We start from the raw sequence: 21,483 nt of genomic DNA on the forward strand, positions 1-21,483 counted from the left end.
AAAAAAGTCATGACACATGAGGAAAAGGGGATGGGGAGGGAAGAGGGGGGAAAGGAAAAGAAATTACAGAGATGGTTTAGCAGGACTGATAGGAAGGCCCTGTTCCCCGCTCTCATCTCCCAATGGAGGGGCAGACCAACAGCTGCTGCTTCTTCCCCTCAGGGTCAGGTTCGCCCTGTGGGTAAAGGGGGTTCCAACTGGAGCAGGCCCTGTTTGTAAACAGTGGAGGGCATTATTGTGGAGGTTGGAAGAAAATGATGGTCACTCTCTGTACTTTCTGCATTGAATTTCCTTCTGACCTGACTGTTTACAAATCCCTCACCCCCACATGTACGGAATATATCTGACACTCTTCACAACAGTTCATGCATCTGATTATGTTAGGCTGTGGTCCATGAAAACATCTGCCAGAATAAAGAGTCCCACAAGACTCTTTGTTGTTTATAATATAGGGGACAGACGGACTTCTTGTTCAAGATAATACTGGCCTACACACACATGCACAGAGAGTGAGACAGAGCAGTGTGCAATATTTTGCTTTCTTTTAGAGCAGCCTTCGCCAACCTGCTGCCGTCCAGATTGTTGGACTACAACTCCCACAATTCCCCAGTGAGCATAGCTATCTGGGGATTATGGGAGTTGTAGTCCGATGATCTAGAGGGCACCAGGTTAGCAAGCGCTGTTCTGCAGAAATGAATGGGAGAATTTGAAATTGTATACTTAGGAACACCACTTGGGCTGAAGGCTACATCTCTTTCCCCACTCCCACCCCACATCCTCCTGATCTGGGCAGCCTGGCTATTAGTGCTGTGCTCCACTTCGCTTTGGAGACCGCCACGGCCTGGTCTTCCGGTTTGAGTCCTCAGGCTCAGGTGAAGCCGCTGCCGGAACGCGACGGACTCAGGTAAGACCCTTCCCCCCCTTACCTAGCTCCGCTGCCGTCACAGCATGGACTGCGGTGGCAGCGGTGGTGCCAGGTAAGCCCCCCTCCCTCCTTACCTGTGTCCGTCACGTTCTGGCAGCGGCTTCACCTGAGGCCGAGGCTCAAAGCAGAAGGGCAGGCCACGGTTGCAGCCTGGTCTTACCGGTTTGAGTCCTCGGGCTCAGTTGAAGCAGCCGCCGGACAGCAACGGACTCAGGTAAGGGGGAGGAGGGAGGGGGGCCTAACCTGCCGCTGCGGAGCTCCAATTCGGATCCAGAGCTCCGCAGCGGAGTGGACCATACGCAGATCAACACGGGCGGACCGGACACAATCCGGAATTTGCGGATCGGGTGTGGAGCGGATCGGGAGTCCGTGCACAGCCCTACTGGCTATTACTGACAGGGACCCCTAAAGTGTATGTGTGTGTATAGTACACAGAGTCACACTCTGACCCGCAAAAGTCTCTGCACTTCACAGGCCCTCCCACCTTTTCCCAAAAGTGGGGTTTCTGTGCCTGCTGGATTTCTTCATCTCAACACCTGATGCCACGTGATCCTGAGCATATTTACTCAGCTGTAAGTCCCCCATTCAATTTCTTTCTTTCTTTCTTCGCTGACTTTCAGGGCTGAGGAGCCTTTTCCCACCTTGGATTTAAGAACTCTTTTCTGCTAATGTGAGGCTGCAGAACTGTGATCGGGCCCTCACAAGCAACAGCTCCTTTTCCTGCCCCGGCATGACACCCGTGATGAAACCAAGTGTGGTGCAAAAAAGAAATGAAGGACAAGGATGCATTATGCAGTTTTCTGCACGGGTGAAAATTCAGGAAATCCTTTACTGTCACACAGTTATGCTCAGAAAGGTGCGGTTGATGGAGGGATGTGACGCCCTCCTGCCGTTTCAAGGGGAAAGTTTCACAAGCAGAGGAAACAGATGAGCTTTTGAGCAATGGTGGTGATTGTTGCTCAAGAAGGTGCAGAGTCAGTCCTCAAAAGGAAGCTAGTAGTGACCGGATCACGTCTCTCCCACATGCCTATATGTCCTGCAACTGAATCATAGAATCATAGAATAGCAGAGTTGGAAGGGGCCTACAAGGCCATCGAGTCCAACCCCCTGCTCAAAGCAGGAATCCACCCTAAAGCATCCCGGACAGGTGGTTGTCCAGCTGCATCTTGAAGGCCTCTAGTGTGGGAGAGCCCACAACCTCCCTAGGTAACTGATTCCATTGTCATACTGCTCTAACAGTCAGGAAGTTTTTCCTGATGTCCAGTTGGAATCTGGCTTCCTTTTATTTGAGCCCATTGAACTGAAAGCCAAAGAATATCTAGAACAAGAGATTTCTGCATGGCTCAGTTGGGGCCAATGTTGACTCATTAAAAACGAGTTTTTAAACACAAGAGGCCAGGGAGGGTAAAGAGGGAATTGTGTTCATTGGATTGGAGGATCAACCACACCTCTTTCTTCCTTACCTTTCATCCATTTATATGAAGACAGTGACAACTATGGATTGGATCCAAGACTTTGTATCTTAAAATAGTAGACCTATTGTAATCAATGGGATGAGTCATGACTAAGGGTGCAATACTACGCATGTCTATTCAAAAGTAAGTCCCATTATGTTTAATGGGGCTTACTCCCAGGAAAGTGTGCATAGGATTGCAGCCTTAAAGTCTCATTGATTCCAGTGTGCATCATTGATTTCAATGTGCATAGCTAAATCTGGATCCTTCCAACCCTATGATTCTGTGATGAAAGAAGCTTGAAAGAAAGAACTGAAAGAACTGGGCATGTTTAGCCTGGAGAAGAGAAGATGGAGGGGAGACATGAGAGCACTCTTTAAATACTTAAAAGGTTGTCACACAGAGGAGGGCCAGGATCTCTTCTCGATCCTCCCAGAGTGCAGGACACGGAATAATGGGCTCAAGTTAAAGGAAGCCAGATTCCAGCTGGACATCAGGAAAAACTTCCTGACTGTTAGAGCAATGCGACAATGGAATCAGTTACCGAGGGAGGTTGTGGGCTCTCCCACACTAGAGGCCTTCAAGAGGCAGCTGGACAAGCATCTGTCGGGGATGCTTTAGGGTGGATTCCTGCCTTGAGCAGGGGTTTGGACTCGATGGCCTTGTAGGCCCCTTCCAACTCTGCTATTCTATGATTCTATGATTCTATGCAGCTTACTCAGAAGTAAGTGCCATAGAGTTCATTGGGGCTTATATTTTATTTATTTATTTATTTATTTATTTATTACATTTTTATACCGCCAAATAGCTGAAGCTCTCTGGGCAGTTCACAAAAATTAAAACCATAATAAAACAACCAACAGGTTAAAAACTCAAATACAAAATACAGTATAAAAAGCACAACCAGGATACAACCACGCAGCAAAAATTGATATAAGATTAAAATACAGAGTTAGAACAGTAAAATTTAAATTTGTTAAAATTAAGTGTTAAAATACTGAGAGAATAAAAAGGTCTTCAGCTGGCGACGAAAGCAGTACAGTGTAGGCGCCAGGCGGACCTCTCTGGGGAGCTCATTCCACAGCCGGGGTGCCATAGCAGAGAAGGCCCTCCTCCTAGTAGGCACCTGCCTCACTTCCTTTGGCAGGGGCTCACAGAGAAGGACCCCTGAGGATGACCTTAGGGTCCAGGCAGGTACATATAGGAGGAGGCGTTCCTTCAAATAACCTGGCCCCAAACCATTTAGGGCTTTGAATGTCAATACCAGCACTTTGAATCAGGCCCAGACCTGGACTAGCAGCCAATGAAGTTATAAAAGGACTGGCGTAATGTGATCTCACCAGCCAGTCCCTGTTAGTAACCATGCTGCCCTGTTTTGTACCAGCTGAAGTTTCCCAACCATTATTCAAAGGCAGCCCCACGTATAACGCAGTAATCCAAACGAGAGGTTATCAGAGCATGTATCACTGTAGCTAGGCTATCTCTGTCCAGATATAAGCTGATAAAAGGTGCTCTTTGCCATTGAGTTCACCTGTGCCTCAAGTGACAGTTCTGGATCCAAGAGCACCCTTAAACTACCCTTATATTCACAAGCATGTGTGGAAAGTCTAGAAGTCAAACTATGGAATGCCGAAGAAATTTAGCTAACAAAATTAAATTAATGGCTAACAAAAATTAATGGAAAGAACAGATCACAAATATTTAACTGGATATTAGAAAAAGAGGGAGTGGAATTGTTCAAACCAGCTGCACAGAGCAGGACAAAAATTGCTTTAATTTGCAGGGAGGTGGTCGTAGGTCTAAGATTAGGGACTATCATAAGCCAATGTAGCAAAGGGTTGAGACTGTTGGACTTAGGCTGAGGAGACCTGGTTTCACATCCCCCATTCAACCACTTGCACCGGTCACCACCTCAGCCTAACCTAGCTCACAGGGTTGTTGGCAGTGCTCAAATTATTGGGAGAAAACAGTGGGCCCGTTCAGACTATACACCACGCCATGCTTAAGCTGCTAACCGTTTTGCAGCAAGTGGTTAGTGTGCGTGTTTAAACCGGGATTATGTAGCCACCATGGTTAGGAATGGTTCACATGACACGCTAAGCTGTGTTTAGCTCAAAACTCTTAACCATCATGGTTTTGGTGTGTTGTCTGAACAGGGCCATAGAGGGCCCATAGTCCTGAGTCCCTTGTAACTTTGCCCAGTCATGCCTTCCATAGCCGCCTATATCAGAAGATAAGGAAGATGGGTGGCAGCGGTGTCACTTCAGAAAGGCAAAGAGACCAGGCATCTGCGGCCCACCCATAATTTGGGAACCGTTTGCTGGGGAACATATTATGCATTAACCCTGCGCTTGCAGCCTGAGGTTCTTGGGTAAAGGGCCGTATGAGATAGTGAGAAATTTTAAACAAAATAAGCACAACTGAGAGGTATTTAGACAGATACGTCTCTTCCAATTCTGCGGTATTTGTAATCATTGCTGAAAAACATTCCATAAAGAGATACGTTTTCTATTGCTGTATGGTGTTTAGGAATGATGTCCTAGAATCATAGAATAGCAGAGTTGGAAGGGGCCTACAAGGCCATCGAGTCCAACCCCCTGCTCAGTGCAGGAATCCACCCTAAAGCATCCCTGACAGATGGTTGTCCAGCTGCCTCTTGAAGGCCTTTAGGGTGGGAGAGCCCATGACCTCCTCAGGTAACAGGTTCCATTGTCGTACTGCTCTAACAGTCAGGAAGTTTTTGTCTTATAGATCAGCAACTAGTTAAAGAACAGCAAGCAGCGAGTAGGAATAAATGTGTGCGTGCGCGCATGTGTGTTGCATGTATCTCACTTTGTCTCATTTGCTGCTGCAGTTTTGTACCGCCCCTTCCTTGAACCTGGGACGGTTTTGTGCCGATCCTCGGCTGTTTTTAAGCAAACGGCCCCGGAGATGATCAGGGATCTGGAAACCAAACCCTATGAAGAGAGACTGAAAGAAGTGAGCATGTTTAGCCTGGAGAAGAGCAGATTGAGGGGAGACATGAGAGCCCTCTTCAAATACTTCAAAGGTTGTCCCACAGAGGAGGGCCAGGATCTCTTCTCGGTCCTCCCAGAGTGCAGGACACGGAATAACGGGCTCACATCAGGAAAAACTTCCTGACTGTTAGAGCAGTAGGACAATGGAACCAGTGACCTAGAGAGGTGGTGGGTTCTCCCACACTAGAGGCCTTCAAGAGGCAGCTGGACAAGCATCTTTAGGATGGATTCCTGCCTTGAGCAGGGGGTTGGACTCGATGGCCTTGTAGGCCCCTTCCAACTCTGCGATTCTATGATTCGTGGCTCCACCTTCACCAAAGCGCCCCGTGGCCGCCAGGAGCGCGCAGGGCTGCGGGCCGTCGCGACTCCCCTGCGCCGTCGTGGCCCTTCGACACGGGCCGGGCGCCAGGAGGCCTTCCCGGGCGGCTCAGCATGATGCCCGTTGCCTTCCTTCTCGGGACGCCTTCCCGGCGCTGCCGCTCCTCCTCCTCCTCCTCCCGCAGCGGCTGCTCCGTCGTGGCACCCAGGCCGCCAGAACTACAAGTCCCGAGAAGCCGAGGGCGGCCAAGACGGAAGGGTTCACGATCCAATGGACGGCCCGGGCGGCCTCGGCGGCTCCAATAGGAACGGCGGGGAGGCGGGCGGAGGCGAGCGGTTCTTCCCACGCTCGGGCAAGGGGCCGTCGGGGCGATGAGCGCGAGCCGGAGACGCGGGCAGCGGCAGCCCAGCCCCGGGGCAGCCGGAGGTGAGAGGGGCGGGCGGGGGCCGCGATGGGCGTCGTCGCGGGGGGCTGTCCGGACTACCCGGGGCGCGCCACTCGTCCGCCGCCGCCCCAGGTTGTCCGGACAGCCCCCCGCGACGACGCCCATCGCCCTCCTGGCGTGGAGGGGCGACCCCCGTAGAAGGGCGGCGGCAGCGGAGACCTCCTCCGGGCTCTGCGTTGCAACCAGCCCAGCGGCTACGTTGCAACCCCGGCGGCCCGGGACCCGCGTCTCCCTCCTCCCGGGCCCCCTAATATGGACAAACGCGCCCGGCCAGCCTGGCGCTGCTGGGCGGCGGAGCAGGGCCGGGGTTGGGGGGCTCTTCCACAGGTGGGCCCCACCGGCAGCCCCCTTTCCCTCGATGATCCCGGGTGCGTTGGTGGCTCCCTGCCTTCCGCGCAATTCCTCCCCGCCCTAAATGGTGGAGAAGCCTCTCCGAAGGCTTCGTGACCACCGGCCGTACGAAGAGTGAGCACGTCGATGCAGGCGTGTTCAGATCGAAAGAAGCCCCTACAATTCCCAGCACGGTTCACTGGGGCACGCTGGGAGTTGTAGGACTTCTTTTTTCTTTTTTTTAATGTCTAAGCATGTATAGGATTGTGCCCATGAACTACAATATGCTCCTTTACGTTTGTATTTTGCCCCCACCCCCTTTTTGCCTTTGACTCCACCCACCAGTGGAATACCGCCCCCCCTTGCGCTTCTGAAAGAGCTCCCCCCCTTCCTCCCTCCCTCATTACAAGGCACAGCACTGGCCCATCTGGCTTTGGAGGATTCCCATCAGCCTTCCGTCACCTGGCCCTTGGCCTTACTGGCTCAGGATTGTGGGAGTTGTAGTCCCAACACAGAAGGGCAGTCGGAGAGTGGAGAAGCACTCTTCTTATGTTCTTAAGGCTGCCCTACATCTGCACTCACTGGCGGCAGGGATTCAGGCAGGGCGCTTTCCCAGCCCTATCTAGACAGGCCGCTGAGGCTGGATCCGACCCAGCGCTCTGGTTCTCACATTGGCCCACCAGCCGTCAATCAGGGACCCACAAACAGGTCACGTGCAGCAGCACCCTCCCACCCATGTTCCCCAGCACCTGGTGTACATAGGCTTATTGCCTCTGACAGCTGGAGTGGGCAAACTGAGAGGGGGGGGGCAGCTGCTAGGTCCGGTGGCTGTGAATGATGGGCATTGCAGCCCAGCAGCGGGGGAAGGCTAGCGTACATCTTGCCAGCGGTGGTAGGATGTCATTATTATCAAATCATGAAACACAACGCAAGGTTTGTTCAATAGGCATGGGGGGACGCCCTGTGGGAGGGCTGTGCACGGCCCCTTGTCCCTTGGAAGTGGGCAATGCAAGCGCTGTGACGGCTGTTGGGCAGAGGCGCCTGTGACGCACAGTGGGGGCCGTGGTCTTGACATTCTGGCCTCGAGCTCATGTTGGAGATGGAGCAGGAGGCCTCTGCAGAGAGAGCAGCCGCCCGCGGGCAGCGCTCGGTGCGTTGCGTGCGCTGTGCGTCTTCCTCAGCATCAAGCTGCCTGTGGGGGACGTGAGATGGATCTCTGTCTGCCAAATGCCTCCTTCAGCAGATGCCCAGGGGTCAGCATGCCTCTGGAACAGCCCTCCCCCAACTTGGTGTCCTCTAGATGTGTTGGACTACAGCTCCCACTATCCACTAGCTGCCATTTACTGTAGAGGAAAGGGGGAGAGGGGGGCACGGAAACAGCAGTAGCGAAAGGACAGATGAGCCGACATTCCGGTGGGGACTAAAGGGATGCAGCAGGCTGGGGGGCCACCTCTGGGAAGGCTCCTCTGCTTGCAACTTTTTAAAGGGTTGGGTGGGACCCTTGCCGCAGCCTCTGACACCAGCCCCCTCCTTCCTGCAGAGCTGCCCGGGTCGCAGAAGAAGCAGAAGCGGCTGCTGATCCACCGGGCCCTCACCAGAGACCCTGTAGATGTGGAGAGCCTTCGGGGGGCAGCGTTTAGCCAGGGGGGGCTTCTTACGGATGAGGTCCGCAGGAAGGTGTGGCCTAAGCTGCTGGGCGTGAATGTCTACAGCCTCCCCCCCAAGCCAGGTAGGGCTTCTTCCAGGGGCAGGAACTCGCTGCCCCATGTGGGGGGTGGGGCCCCCTAAAAAGCACCTAGTTTTCCAGTCCTGCTGGCCCAAACTGCAAAACCTCTAGGGTTTGCCAAACATCTGGTAGTGCCCAACACACAAGGCTGCATTTATCTGGATAGACCAGCTTTTCCCAACCGTGTATCTTCCAGATGTATTGGACTACACCTCCCATTAACCCTAGCCAGCATTGCCAAAGGGCAAGAATTCATGGAGTTGTCCAACACATCTGGGGGGCACCAGGTTGGGGAAGGCTGGTCTATTCCTAGGGTGAGTGGCAGTCTGTCCAGCATCGTTAATTATATTGTTTGTGTTAGCCTGGATCTAAACGTGAACATCAGCTGTGGAAATCTAATGTGGTTCTTGACCCCCGCCAGGTGGATGGGGTGGGGGAAAGGCTAGGATTCCTGGTGTCTGTTGCTGCTGGCATACTGGGGTATTTGAGAGAAAAGTGCATGTGTGGCCAGGGCAGGGGGTGGGGAGCTGTCCTCAAGAGTCCCTTGGCACCTCTGTGGAGGACCAGGGGTTTTTTGAAGGCACAGCCCTTCTGTCATAAATCAAGACACTGGTTATCTGGCACAGGTGAAAACTGGGCCTGAGGAAGTTTCTGTGTGGCAAGGGATCGGCTGGCCATGTTTCTTTTTTTTCCCCTTTCCTTTTTTTACAGAGGACGGTCCTCTATTTGAAAGTGTCCTCTGTTTCAAGGCGAAGCAGAAAGTAGATCGCCAGATGTTTGGGACTTCAACTCCCAGCACTCCTCACCATTGGCCTGGCTGGCAGGGGCTTCTTGGAGTCCAAAACATCTGGAGAACCACCTTCTGCCCAGCCCAAGTCTGCTTAAAGATAAAGAAACCACCAGAGCTGTGGTCCACCAGTTACCACCTGGTGGCAGTCTTCCGCACAATGGTGAGATTTGCTTAATTTCTATTTAAATCGTAATAATAATTTCTAATTTTGCATCTATGCATGTACATTAGTATATGCAACTTGTATGCAAATCTGCGTCCTCTTTTTGGGTGATGCCCTTCCCGCTTTTTGGCCTTTCGTAAGTGTCCCACCCCAGCAAGGAGTCTTGTAGAGTCCCCTGGGGTTCAGGCAAAGCAGCAGGCAGGCCCATGGGCCCACTGCTGGTCATGTTTCCATCTCCTTTCTGCATGCCTCCCGTTACAGCCCAGTTCCTTATTTCTCCCCCAGGCCGGGACGTGCGTCAGAACCACAGAGATTATAATCAGGTCCTTCTGGATGTGCGTCGCTCCACTCGCCGCTTCCCCCCAGGTGAGGAAGAGAAGGGAGGAGAAGAGGAGGGCAGCGTGGAAGAGCCACCATGTAAAAGAGGAGCACCGGCAAAACTCCCCTTGAATCTGCCACAGGACACAGGCGCTGCTGTGTCATTCAGAGCAAACTGTGTGCTGTGTTCAGTGAAGGGACGGTCCCCTCTTGTGGTCCCCCGAAAGGTGGATTCCTGCCTTGTGCAGGGGGTTGGACTTGATGGCCTTAGAGGCCCCTTCCAACTCTACTCAAGTAACGGGCTCAAGTTAAAGGAAGCCAGATTCCAGCTGAACATCAGGAAAAACTTCCTGACTGTTAGAGCAGTATGACAATGGAATCAGTTACCTAGGGAGGTTGTGGGCTCTCCCACACTAGAGGCCTTCAAGAGGCAGCTGGACAGCCATCTGCCAGGGATGCTGTAGGGTGGATTCTTGCCTTGAGCAGGGGGTTGGACTCGATGGCCTTGCAGGCCCCTTCCAACTCTGCTATTCTATGATTCTATGAAATGCTGTCTCCATCACAACAGTTAAAGCTGCAGGAGCTATACTAGACGGTTTTAACCTGATATGGTGTTTATTCCAATGAAGCTTGAGCAGTGAAAACGGGAAATATATTGCAAAATCCTGTCAATATCAACTTACAATGCTGGAAAGAACAAAATATAATAAGAACAAACCTTATTTTCATTATATCTGTGAATATATGTTATATACTGATGTTATTGCCAAATGTGTCAAATATACTAAAGTGTGTTAGTGTGATTTTGTTGGGCTATATTTTAGATTTGTATGTACTTTAAGTAAATGATATAGGAATTATTGTGTTATTGTTCTAACAGTCAGGAAGTTTTTCCTGATGTCCAGCTGGAATCCGGCTTCCTTTAACTTGAGCCCGTTATTCCGTGTCCTGCACTCTGGGAGGATCGAGAAGAGATCCTGGCCCTCCTCTGTGTGTATAATAAGTGTACAAATAACACATTGAAATTCCCTTTTCTATACAACTGTTAAAGATGCAGGAGCCCTGTCCTCTTTTTCCATATGGTCACCTACTAAACATGACCTTGGCAGTGTGGTCGTGAGGGCAAATCCTATAAATACTGCAAAGGGCTTTGACCTGTTCAAGGTCTATTGTTTCTGCATCTTAGTCCAGGAAGAGGGAGGCTCACTCCTATAGCCGTTCCTGGCCTCCTTAGGTATTCCCCCTCCCTTCTTCATAGGAGGAGCTCCCACTAGGCCTCACTGTCCTTGAAAAGATGCTTTCCCATCCCTGACTCCGATGAGGCTTTGTAGGGAGCTGAAAGACTCCCAGCATGGACAAAGAGGAAAATGCAGGAACCAAGCTTTCCCTCCTAGCAGGGTTCCTTTCCTAGACCAATTGCCACAGATAGTATCTACCACTGTCACACACCCCTCTGAGCATGTGCAGAGTGCATTCAGCATGATTGTATAAACAGGATTGAGGCTTCCAGGCCTGTGAGCTCCAGCACTTCTCTTTTTAGAAACCGTACCATTGTGGCTGGGTTCTGCAGAACAACGGCTCTTAAGTGGGGGGTGGACGGATGGCACAGCCGTGGGGTTGCAGTTTGTGCCTCTGACGGCCTCTCCCCACTCCGGCACAGGCATGCACGAAGAGCAGCGCGAAATCCTGCAGGAGCAGTTGATAGGCGTCATCCTGCAGGTGCTGAGAGCCCACCCTGAGCTGCACTACTACCAGGGCTACCATGACATCGCCGTGACGCTGCTGCTTGTCTCAGGCGAGCGCATGTCCATTGCTCTGCTGGAGAGGCTCTCTACCCTCCACCTCAGGTAGGCCGCCAGAACCTAGCTAGGGCCAGGAAACTGTGTTGCTGTAGGGAACGGTGGTGAGTGGGTTGAAGGAGCTCAAGGCAGCGTCCCCAAAGGGTCTCCCATCCAGGCGCTGACCAGGCCCAGACCTGTTTAGCTCCAGCATGGCCTTTGGATGATCATCCTGGGCCCAGTGCTCTTCAACATTTGTATTAATGATTTGGACGAGGAGGTACAGGGAACACTTATCAAATTTGCAGATGACACAAAATTGGGTGGGACAGCTAATACCCTGGAAGACAGAAACAAACTTCAAAGTGAAGCCAAATATCCCCCAATTGTTGTTTTTAAATGGATACTGTTGTTTTTATACTGTTTTTATGTGTGTGTGTGTTGTTGTTGTTTTTAAATTGTATACTTTTAATGTTTACTATTTTTAAATGTTGTAAACCGCCCAGAGAGCTTCGGCTGTGGGGCGGTATATAAATGTAATTAAATAAATAAATAAATAAATAAATTGATAGGCTGGAGTGCTGGGCTGAAAACAACAGAATGAAATTGAATAGGGATAAATGCCAAGTTCTACATCTAGGGAATAGAAACCAAATACACAGTTACAAGATGGGGGACACTTGGCTCAGCAATACTACAAACGAGAAGGATCTTGGAATTGTTGTTGATCACAAGCTGAATATTAGCCCACAGTGCGATATGGCTGCAAGAAAGGCAAATGCTATTTTGGGCTGCATTAATAGAAGTATAGTTTCCAAATGACGTGAGGTCCTGGTTCCTCTCTATTTGGACCTGGTTAGGCCTCATCTAGAGTATTGTGTCCAGTTCTGGGCTCCACAATTCAAGAAGGACGCAGACAAGCTAGAGCGTGTTCAGAGGAGGGCAACCAGGATGATCAGGGGTCTAGAAACATAGCCCTATGAAGAGAGACTGAAAGAACTGGGCATGTTTAGCCTGGAGAAGAGAAGATGGAGGGGAGACATGATAGCCCTCTTCAAATACTTAAAAGGTTGTCCCACAGAGGAGGGCCAGGATCTCTTCTCAATCCTCCCAGAGTGCAGGACACGGAATAACGGGCTCAAGTTACAGGAAGTCAGATTCTGGCTGGACTTCTGGAAATACTTCCTGACCGTTAGAGCAGAGGCATTCAAGAGACAGCTGTCTCTTGAATGTTTTAGGGTGGATTCCTGCATTGAGCAGGGGGTTGGACTCGATGGCCTTAGAGGACCCTTCCAACTCTACTATTCTATGATTCTAGCCCCTGGAAGCATAGTACTGCTTTGCCCGGTGGGCAGCTCACCTGTAGTCCAAGGATATCCGGACAGCTCTGTAACCCTCCCTTTCGTGGCCCACATGGTCCAAACCCGCCTCTCCAACATTGCTTCCAACAATGCTAGACAGACGACCCTAGGAAGCTCACAAGCATCATAACCATTGTTCAGTTGCCTCCAGAATTTAAAGGCTAAATTCATAGAATCATAGAAGAGCAGAGTTGGAAGGGGCCTACAAGGCCATAGAATCCAACCCCCTGCTCAATGCAGGAATCCACCCTAAAGCATCCCTGACAGATGGTTGTCCAGCTGCCTCTTGAAGGCCTCTAGTGTGGGAGAGCCCACAACCTCCCTAGGTAACAGATTCTATTGTCGTACTGCTCTAACAGTCAGGAAGTTTTTCCTCATGTTCAGCTGGAATCTGGCTTCCTTTAACTTGAGCCCGTTATTCCGTGCCCTGCACTCTGGGAGGATCGAGAAGAGATCCTGGCCCTCCTCTGTGTGACAACCTTTTAAGTATTTGAAGAGTGCTATCATGTCTCCCCTCAATCTTCTCTTCTCCAGGCTAAACCCGCCCAGTTCTTTCAGTCTCTCTTCATAGGGCTTTGTTTCCAGACCCCTGATCATCCTGGTTGCCCTCCTCTGAACACGCTCCAGCTTGTCTGCGTCCTTCTTGAATTATGGAGCCCAGAACTGGACGCAATACTCTAGATGAGGCCTAACCAGGGCCGAATAGAGAGGAACCAGGACCTCACGTCATTTGGAAGCTCTACTTCTATTAATGCAGCCCAAAATAGCATTTGCCTTTCTTGTAGCCATATTGCACTGTTGGCTCATATTCAGCTTGTGATCTACAACAATTCCAAGATCCTTCTCTTTTGTAGTATTGCTGAGCCAAATATCCCCCATCTTGTAACTGTGCATTTGGTTTCTATTTCCTAAATGTAGAACTTGACATTTATCCCTATTAAATTTCATTCTGTTGTTTTCAGCCCAGCACTCCAGCCTATCAAGATCACTTTGAAGTTTGTTTCTGTCTTCCAGGGTATTAGCTATCCCATCCAATTTTGTGTCATCTGCAAATTTGATGAGCGTTCCCTGCACCACCTCGTCCAAATCAGTAATAAAAATGTTGACGAGCACTGGGCCCAGGACTGAGCCCTGCGTCACCCCACTCGTTGCCTCTCCCCAGTTTGAGAAGGTTCCATTGATAAGTACTCTTTGAGTCCGATTCTGTAGCCAACTGTGGATCCACCTAATAGTTGTTCCATCTAGCCCACTTTTAGCTAGTTTGTTAATCAGAATGTCATGGGGCACTTTGTCGAATTGACTTCATGCAAAGCCTGGAGGTGTGTGTGGGGTGGAGTAGGTGTTGGTTTGTGTGCAAGCTCACCTAGACACCAGTGGCCAGCCTGCACCATCCAGTGCGTGACAAAGTTCCCTGCAGGGTGAGTCTTCTTCTCTGCAGAGGGTCATACTGTCCGCCCTCCCAGCTCCCCTGCCTCTTCTAGGGACTTCATGGACCCCACCATGGACAGCACCAAGCACATCCTCAACTACCTCATGCCCATACTGCAGCGGGAGAGCCCTCGGCTCCACGACTTCATGCAAAGGTACCCGCTGTCCCACGGGATGGGAGGGAGGGAGGGTCCAGGCGTGTGCCTGCTGCCGGGTCAGTCAGGCTGCAGTAGGTACAAGGGATTTGGGGCCTTGGCAGAGTTGGAGTGGGCAGCTTGAGTGAGGGGGCTTCTCATTGGTGGCTCCACTTTTGGTTGCAGAGCCGAGGTGGGGACAATCTTCGCCCTGAGCTGGCTGATCACCTGGTATGGCCACGTCCTCACCAACTTCCACCACATCCTGCGCCTCTATGACTTCTTCCTGGCCTCCCATCCGCTCATGGCGGTCTACTTTGCCGCTGCGGTAATGCATCTGGGGCTGTTATACTCTTGGAGCTGTATTATTATTATTATTATTATTATTATTATTATTATTTGCATTTCTATACCGCCCAATAGCCAGTGCTGTCTGGGCAGTTCACAAAAACTAAAACCATTCAAAGTATAAAACAAACAGTATAAAAACATGATATAAAATACACGTTAAAAAGTGATTAAAAACATACCACACATGATTAAAACATCTTTAAAACATCCTTAAAACATTCTAAAATTTCACTGGGTAGGCCTGCCGGAATAGATCAGTTTTTATGGCTTTTTTAAACTCTAAAAGACTGTCAAGTTGACGAATCTCCTCCGGCAGCCCGTTCCACAATCTGGGGGCAGCAGAAGAAAAGGTCCTCTGGGTAACAGTTGTTTATCTAGTTTTTCCTAGCTGAAGTAGATTCTTCCCAGAGGACCTGAGTGTGTGGGGCGGATTGTACGGGGGAAGGCGATCCCACAGGTAGCCTGGACCCAAACCATGTGGGGCAGCAGTTCTCAACCTGTGGGTCGGGACCCCTTTGGGGGTCGAACGACCCTTTCACAGGGGTCGCCTAAGACCATTGGAAAACACATATTTCCGATGGTCTTAGGAAACTGTATTGACTGAACTATGTCATGTATCATCTTTTGTATTATTAAAGCTATTGTTATGTATTATTTTCATTAGCAAACCATCCCATGACAATGGATCGTGTAGAGAAGAACGAAAATAATTTTATGGTTGGGGGTCACCACAACATGAGGAACTGTATTAAAGGGTCGCGGCATTAGGAAGGTTGAGAACCACTGATAGGGCTTTAAAGGTAATAACCAACACTTTGTACTTTGCCCGGAAACTAATCAGCAGCCAGTGAAGAGATTTTAAAACTGGTGTAATGTGGTCACCCCTAGGTGTACCAGTGACCAGCCTGGCTGCCATATTTTGGACTAATTGAAGTTTCTGGACTAGGCACAAAGGTAGCTCCATGTAGCGCGCATTGCAGAAGTCAACCCTTGAGGTTACCAGTGCGTGCACTACTGTCTTTAGGTCTTCCGACTCTAGAAGGGGTGCAGCTGCCGTATCAGCCGAAGCTGATAGTAGGCACTCCTGGCTGTCGCATCTATCTGGGCTGTCATTTGGAGCGACGGATCCAGAACCACCCCCAAGCTGCAAACAGAGTCTTTCAAGGGGAGTGTAACTCCAACCAGAACCGGTTGACACACCTCCAAACCCAGGTTGCGGCCTTTGACAGCGAGCACCTCCGCCTTGTCTGGATTTCAGCTTTGGTTTGTTTTTCCTCATCCAGCCCATTACCGCCACTAAGCATTCATTCAGAGGAGATACACTGTCCTTAGCTGACGCTGTTGTTGAAGGCATAGAGAAGTATATTTGGGTGTCATCAGCATACTGATAGCACCCCGCACCCCCATGCCTCCGGGTGATCTCTCCCAGCGGTTTCATGTAAATATTAAATAGCATTGGGGAAAGGATGGGGAGGTCCTTCCTCCCCGCCTCCACTGCCATTCCATGGTTGCTTGGGGCTCTTTGGTGTAGCTGCGAGTGACGTCAGGGCTGGGATCCAAACGCAGGCTGGCAGGCCAGTTCAGTGTCCGGAGCGTTTTGTCCTTTAAAAGACATCCCAGGTTCATCTCCAAGTAGGGCTGGGAAAGAAACCCTGGGGAGCCATTGCTGACAAGTCAGTGCAGACGAGTCTCCTGCAACCTGGCACCCTCTGGAAGGGTTGGACTACAACTCCCTCCATCCCCAGCTGGACATGCAGGCTGGGCATGATGGGTCCAACCCATCTGGAGGAGGCCAGATTGCAGGAGGCCGATGCAGATGATCCCGTGCCAGAAAATGTAATAACTAAATAAAGGCCAACGCTGTGTTGATATGTGCTTTAGGGTGGATTCCTGCATTGAGCAGGGGGTTGGACTCGGTGGCCTTTTAGGCCCTTTCCAACTCTGCTATTCTATGATTCTATGTTTGGGGAAAAGGAGAGGCAGCGAATGGCTGAGAGAGAGCAAGTTCCTGCAGGATCTTTGCTTTGCTGGGAGAGCCACAGGCAGAGGGGGGAGGGCGCAGGGAGGGCCAGGCTCTCTTCTTGATCCTTCCAGAGTGCAGGACACGGAATAACGGGCTCAAGTTACAGGAAGCCAGATTCCGGCTGGACATCAGGAAAAACGTCCTGACTGTTAGAGCAGTACGACAATGGAACCAGTTCCCTAGGGAGGTTGTGGGCTCTCCCACCCTAGAGGCCTTCAAGAGGCAGCTGGACAACCACCTGTCAGGGATGCTTTAGGGTGGATTCCTGCTTGAGCAGGGGGTTGGACTCGATGGCCTTGTGGGCCCCTTCCAACTCTGCTCTTCTATGATTCTATGACCCACGGAGAGGCGTCTGTCATCCATGCCCCCGTTCTTGCCAACCTAGATTGTCCTCTACCGTGAAGAGGAGGTGCTGGCCTGCGACTGTGACATGCCGAGCATACACCAGCTCCTGTCCCGGATCCCTCAAGACCTGCCCTACGAGACCCTCGTCCTCCGAGCCCATCAGCTCTTCCAGCGTCTCCCCCACACCGAGCTGGCCAAGCAGGCGGCCCTTCAGCACCACAAGAGGTGAGTGGGGTCAGTCTGGGGCCATGTAGGGAGGGGGAAGCGTGATCCCTCTGTGTGTGGGGGGGAGGGTGTTGGGTGGGGGGTCCCCTACTTGCCCAAGGCCCTTGCCTTCCGCCTCCCTCCCATTTGCCTCGGCATCTCCCCAGGGAAGGACCTCTTTGCTGCGCTGGCTGCAATTCTTTGCCCTCCCTGTCCTCTGTTCCACGTGGCCACTACAGTGGAGAATTGGGTGGGTGGGTGAGGGGTGAGTTTTCCCCAACCTTTTCTGAGGTTCTTTCTGCCCCCTTAACATGATGGACAGCTGAAAGCTCCACAAAGCCCCTCACCTGTAATATGTAAGAGTAAGGATGTCACCAAACCTGATCTGGTTTCTGCACAAGCTTCTACTGATGTTCAGGCAAGAAGGGCCCCGCTGTCTGCTCTCTGCCTTGGGCTCCCATTTCTGGGTGGTTTTTTTTTGCAAGTTTGGACTTCATTCCAGAAAAGCCTTCTCATACGTGGAAAGTTCCTGCTGTCTGTTGTTCTGCTCCATCTGTTTCTGTCTCTCTCTCTCTCCTCTCCCCACGGCCTGAGATCGATCCCAGCGGAAGCTGGTTCTCAGGCAGCCAGCTCCGGTCGACTCAGCCTTCCATCCTCCCAAGCTTGGTAAAATGAGTACCCAGCTAGCTGGGGGAAAGGTAATAACGGCTGGGGAAGGCAACGGCAAACCACCCCACTATAAGGCCTGCCAAGAAAACGTCAGCGAAAGCTGGCGTCCCTCCAAGAGTCAGTAATGACTCAGTACTTGCACGAGAGGTTCCTTTCCTTTCTGTTCATCATTAATTTGTGCTGATAGTCCTGTGTGCCCACCTAACTTCTTTGCTATTCGGTGATCCCCTTTCAGGGTACCCTTCCTTCCTTCCCTTTTTTAATTCTGTTTTGTAAGCGCCATCAAATTTCTGGTTGCTCACTAAGGGCTGGACCCCGTCCGCACACAAGCTTAAGGGGACGTTTCTGCACCCCTGGACAGAACACGAAGGAACGCAAGATGAGCCTTTGCCAAAAGTGGGGGTGGAAAATGCCTTAAAGCAAGGGCTAGACTGAGACCCAGGCCACAGCTAGACCTAAGGTTTATCCCTGGATCGTCCAGGGGTCAAACCTGTTCATCTAGGTGACACACAGGGGATCCAGTGCTCAGGCAGGGGCGAACCCTGGAGGATCCCAGGATAAACCTGAGGCCCCAGTGTTTTAATGTGAAGCGAGTCCTCTTTGCCCAAATCTAAATGTGCGATTTCTGGAGGCGCTGGGCCCTGGCAGAGAATGAGCAGCCTTCACTCAGTACAGGATTGCATGCTGGGAGATGTAGTCTGTGCAAGTGTGCAATGGCCCTAGGCGAAGAGTCTGGCCTGCTGGGATCTGGGTTTTTTTGCTCCTTCACCCGTTTTTCTCTCTCCTCCCTCAGCATCACCATTGGCTCATTCTCAGAGTTCCAGCAGGCTGCTTCATGCCAGCGCCCGGATGCTGTCCTGCGCCAGCAGCAACTGCACTCGGCCCCCAGCAAGGCGGGGGCAGGTGGGCTCCTTCCCCCAGCAGAACACAGCCCCTTGGTGAAGGCAGCGGTCTGGGGGATCACAGCCACCCTGGGGGCCGCTGCACTGGCTGTCACTCACACGGCCTTAGAGTGGGCCCCCGACTTCCTCCTGCAGCTCTTCTAGCCCCGAAGCGCCGGAGGATTAGCCGGGGATGTTCTCGCTTTGGGTTTCCTGCGCCGGACAGGGGGTTGGGGGGGTTGGAGTAATGGCCCCCAGGCCCCGTCCAACTCTGGGATCCTCTGGGGTGATGGAAAGAGTCCAGATTTCCTGGAATGCTTGAAAGGGCAAGAGGTAGCCAAGACACAGGCCAGTGGCCAGTTGTGGCTGCTGGAGAAGGAAAACTGTGTGGCTGACTGCATGTATTTGCTTAAGGCTCCTGGCTCTTGTGGAGCACCTGTGAATCTCCGCCTGCAGATGGAGCTCCTTGTGTACTAAGGCGCTGCGGCTGCCAACTGCTTCGGACCTCAGCACACCACTGCCTCCCCCGAGCCCTGCGTGTCTGCCTGTGTGCCTGTCTTCATGGGGACTGCAAGCAATGGATGGCTTCTCTCTGAACGCTGCTGGGAAGGGTCCGTGCTAGCCTGTGTGCACTAGTTGCTGGGGAACATGGGCAGGAGGGTGCTGTTGCACCGTGTCCTGCTTTGTGGGTCCCTGGCCGATGGCTGGTTGGCCGCTGTGTGAACAGAGTGCTGGACTAGATGGACCCGTGGTGTGATCCAGCCTCAGGGCACTTCTGATGTTCTTATGTACCTCTTGGGCTGGCTTAGCAGGAGCAAACTGTGTACATGTCCCAGGTGAGAATCTCTGGGCTGGAGAAGCACGTGGGCCCTTGGCTGCTGCTGGGAAGGGAGCAAACGGCCTGCATTTGGGGCGGGTGCATGCCATGCGCATTAAGGCAGGCACCTAGGGGGATGAGGCCGGGAACACGGGAAAGCGTTCCTGTTGAGCATGAGGAAGGGCTCGTACCACTGGCAGGGCACCTGCTTTTCAGGCAGAAGACCCCAGGCCCAATCCATGGCAGCCTCTCCAGCTGGGCCGGGATTCCTGGGAAAGAGCCGTGTCTGCGTTCCCAGTCCATGTGGCCCGTTGGGAGCAAGAGGGTCTGACTTTGGCTCAGTTCAGACAACACGTTTCTCCACGCAGTGGGAAAACTCAGGGGTTGAGTTTGTAGGGGGTACTCCCCACACTACATGTCCTAACTCCACCATTGTGTGATTGTGGGCTCCCGTGGAGTTGAGTAAAAGGCAGCGTGACGTTTGATTGACAGTTCCTCCGCCCTCTCTCCTCCCCTGGTCCTCCTGATGGTATCCCATCAGCCATTGCTGTAAAAAAACAATCCCTGTGGCTCTCCTACAGTAGCACTCCCTCCTTTCACTGCTCGTGCCAGAGAACTCCGTAGCTAATTGGAAAAGTCCACTCAACCCAACGGGGAACTCCGTGGAACCCTCCACACAACAAACAACAGAACCGTTGTGCAGGAACTCTCCTCTGCACAGTGTGGATATTCAGGGTGGAGTGTTTTCTAAAAAAAAACCACCCTCCAACGTGGGGTGTAGTTTTCCCTCTAGGCACCACATTTCTCAACGGTGGTGTAAAAACTCCACCGTGGAGTTCTAAAACCACCACAGAGAAATGTGTTGCCTGAACTGAGCCCGTGTATCAGTCGGCCTCCTCTCCCCGTAGGCGGCCTGTGCCTCGTTCCACACCTTTTGAATTGCGCAAAAGAGGTGGTCATTTCCCCTTCTGCCTCTGCTTCCCCTGGGATATTGACTCTGAACGCTTCGGCCGCCGGGTTCTCCACGGCCGTTGAAAGCAGCGAGACCTTCAGTATGCTGTAGCTCAAGCGGGCACCAGCCAGATATGTTGGATTACAGCTCTCAGCATGGGAGTTGTAGTCCACTACTTCAGGAAGGCTGCTGTGGCAGTCAGGCAAGGCTTGGGAGAGCCAGAGCAGAACCTCTGAATGACCAAGAAAAGCCAAGAGTTAGAATCATCGAATAGCAGAGTTGGAAGGGGCCTACGAGGCCATGGAGTCCAACCCCCTGCTCAAGGCAGGAATCCACCCTAAAGCATCCCTGACAGAGGGTTGTCCAGCTGCCTCTTGAAGGCCTCTAGTGTGGGAGAGCCCACCACCTCACCAGGCAACTGATTCCATTGTCGTACTGCTCTAACAGTCAGGAAGTTTTTCCTGATCTCCAGCTGGAATCTGGCTTCCTTTAACTTGAGCCCGTTATTCTGTGTCCTGCGCTCCGGGATGATCGAGAAGAGATCCTGGCCCTCCTCTGTGGGACAACCTTTGAAGTATTTGAAGAGTGCTCTCATGTCTCCCCTCCATCTTCTCTTCTCCAGGCTCAACATGCCCAGTTCTTTCAGTCTCTCTTCATAGGGCTTTGTTTCCAGACCCCTGATCATCCTGGTTGCCCTCCTCTGAACACGCTCCAGCTTGTCTGCGTCCTTCTTGAATTGTGGAGCCCAGAACTGGACACAATACTCTAGATGAGGCCTAACCAGGGCCGAATAGAGAGGAACCAGGACCTCACGTAATTTGGAAGCTATACTCTATTAATGCAGCCCAAAATAGCATTGGCCTTTCTTGCAGCCATATTGCACTGTTGGCTCATGTTCAGCTTGTGATCTACAACAATTCCAAGATCCTTCTCGTTTGTTCTTATTGGTGGTTTTATTTACTAGGAAACAAATGACAACAGGCACATAGCCACACACCCCAAATAAACAGTACCAATATATTCACTGCCTAAGCCGACTAGAATATGCTTTGA

At 51.7% G+C, this 21,483-nt stretch overlaps 1 protein-coding gene across 2 annotated transcripts; it reads left to right on the forward strand.

Moving 5' to 3' along the window:
* Positions 1-6,080: 6,080 nt before the first annotated feature.
* Positions 6,081-21,166, forward strand: LOC134401204 (TBC1 domain family member 20-like). 2 transcript variants are annotated; one of them, XM_063129948.1, is made up of 8 exons: positions 6,081-6,141; positions 8,031-8,219; positions 9,455-9,535; positions 11,148-11,334; positions 14,108-14,209; positions 14,375-14,516; positions 16,948-17,132; positions 21,053-21,166. In XM_063129948.1, the coding sequence occupies exons 1-8, from the start codon at positions 6,087-6,089 to the stop codon at positions 21,087-21,089; spliced, it is 978 nt and encodes a 325-aa protein (XP_062986018.1). In that variant the 5' UTR covers positions 6,081-6,086; the 3' UTR covers positions 21,090-21,166. The 2 variants fall into 2 exon arrangements, with proteins under 2 accessions (XP_062986018.1, XP_062986017.1); XM_063129947.1 differs by lacking the exon at positions 21,053-21,166 and adding an exon at positions 18,574-20,760.
* The last annotated feature ends 317 nt before the right edge of the window (positions 21,167-21,483 follow it).

Source organism: Elgaria multicarinata, chromosome 7 (assembly GCF_023053635.1).
Source record: "Elgaria multicarinata webbii isolate HBS135686 ecotype San Diego chromosome 7, rElgMul1.1.pri, whole genome shotgun sequence".
Classification (NCBI taxonomy): Eukaryota; Metazoa; Chordata; class Lepidosauria; order Squamata; family Anguidae; genus Elgaria; species Elgaria multicarinata.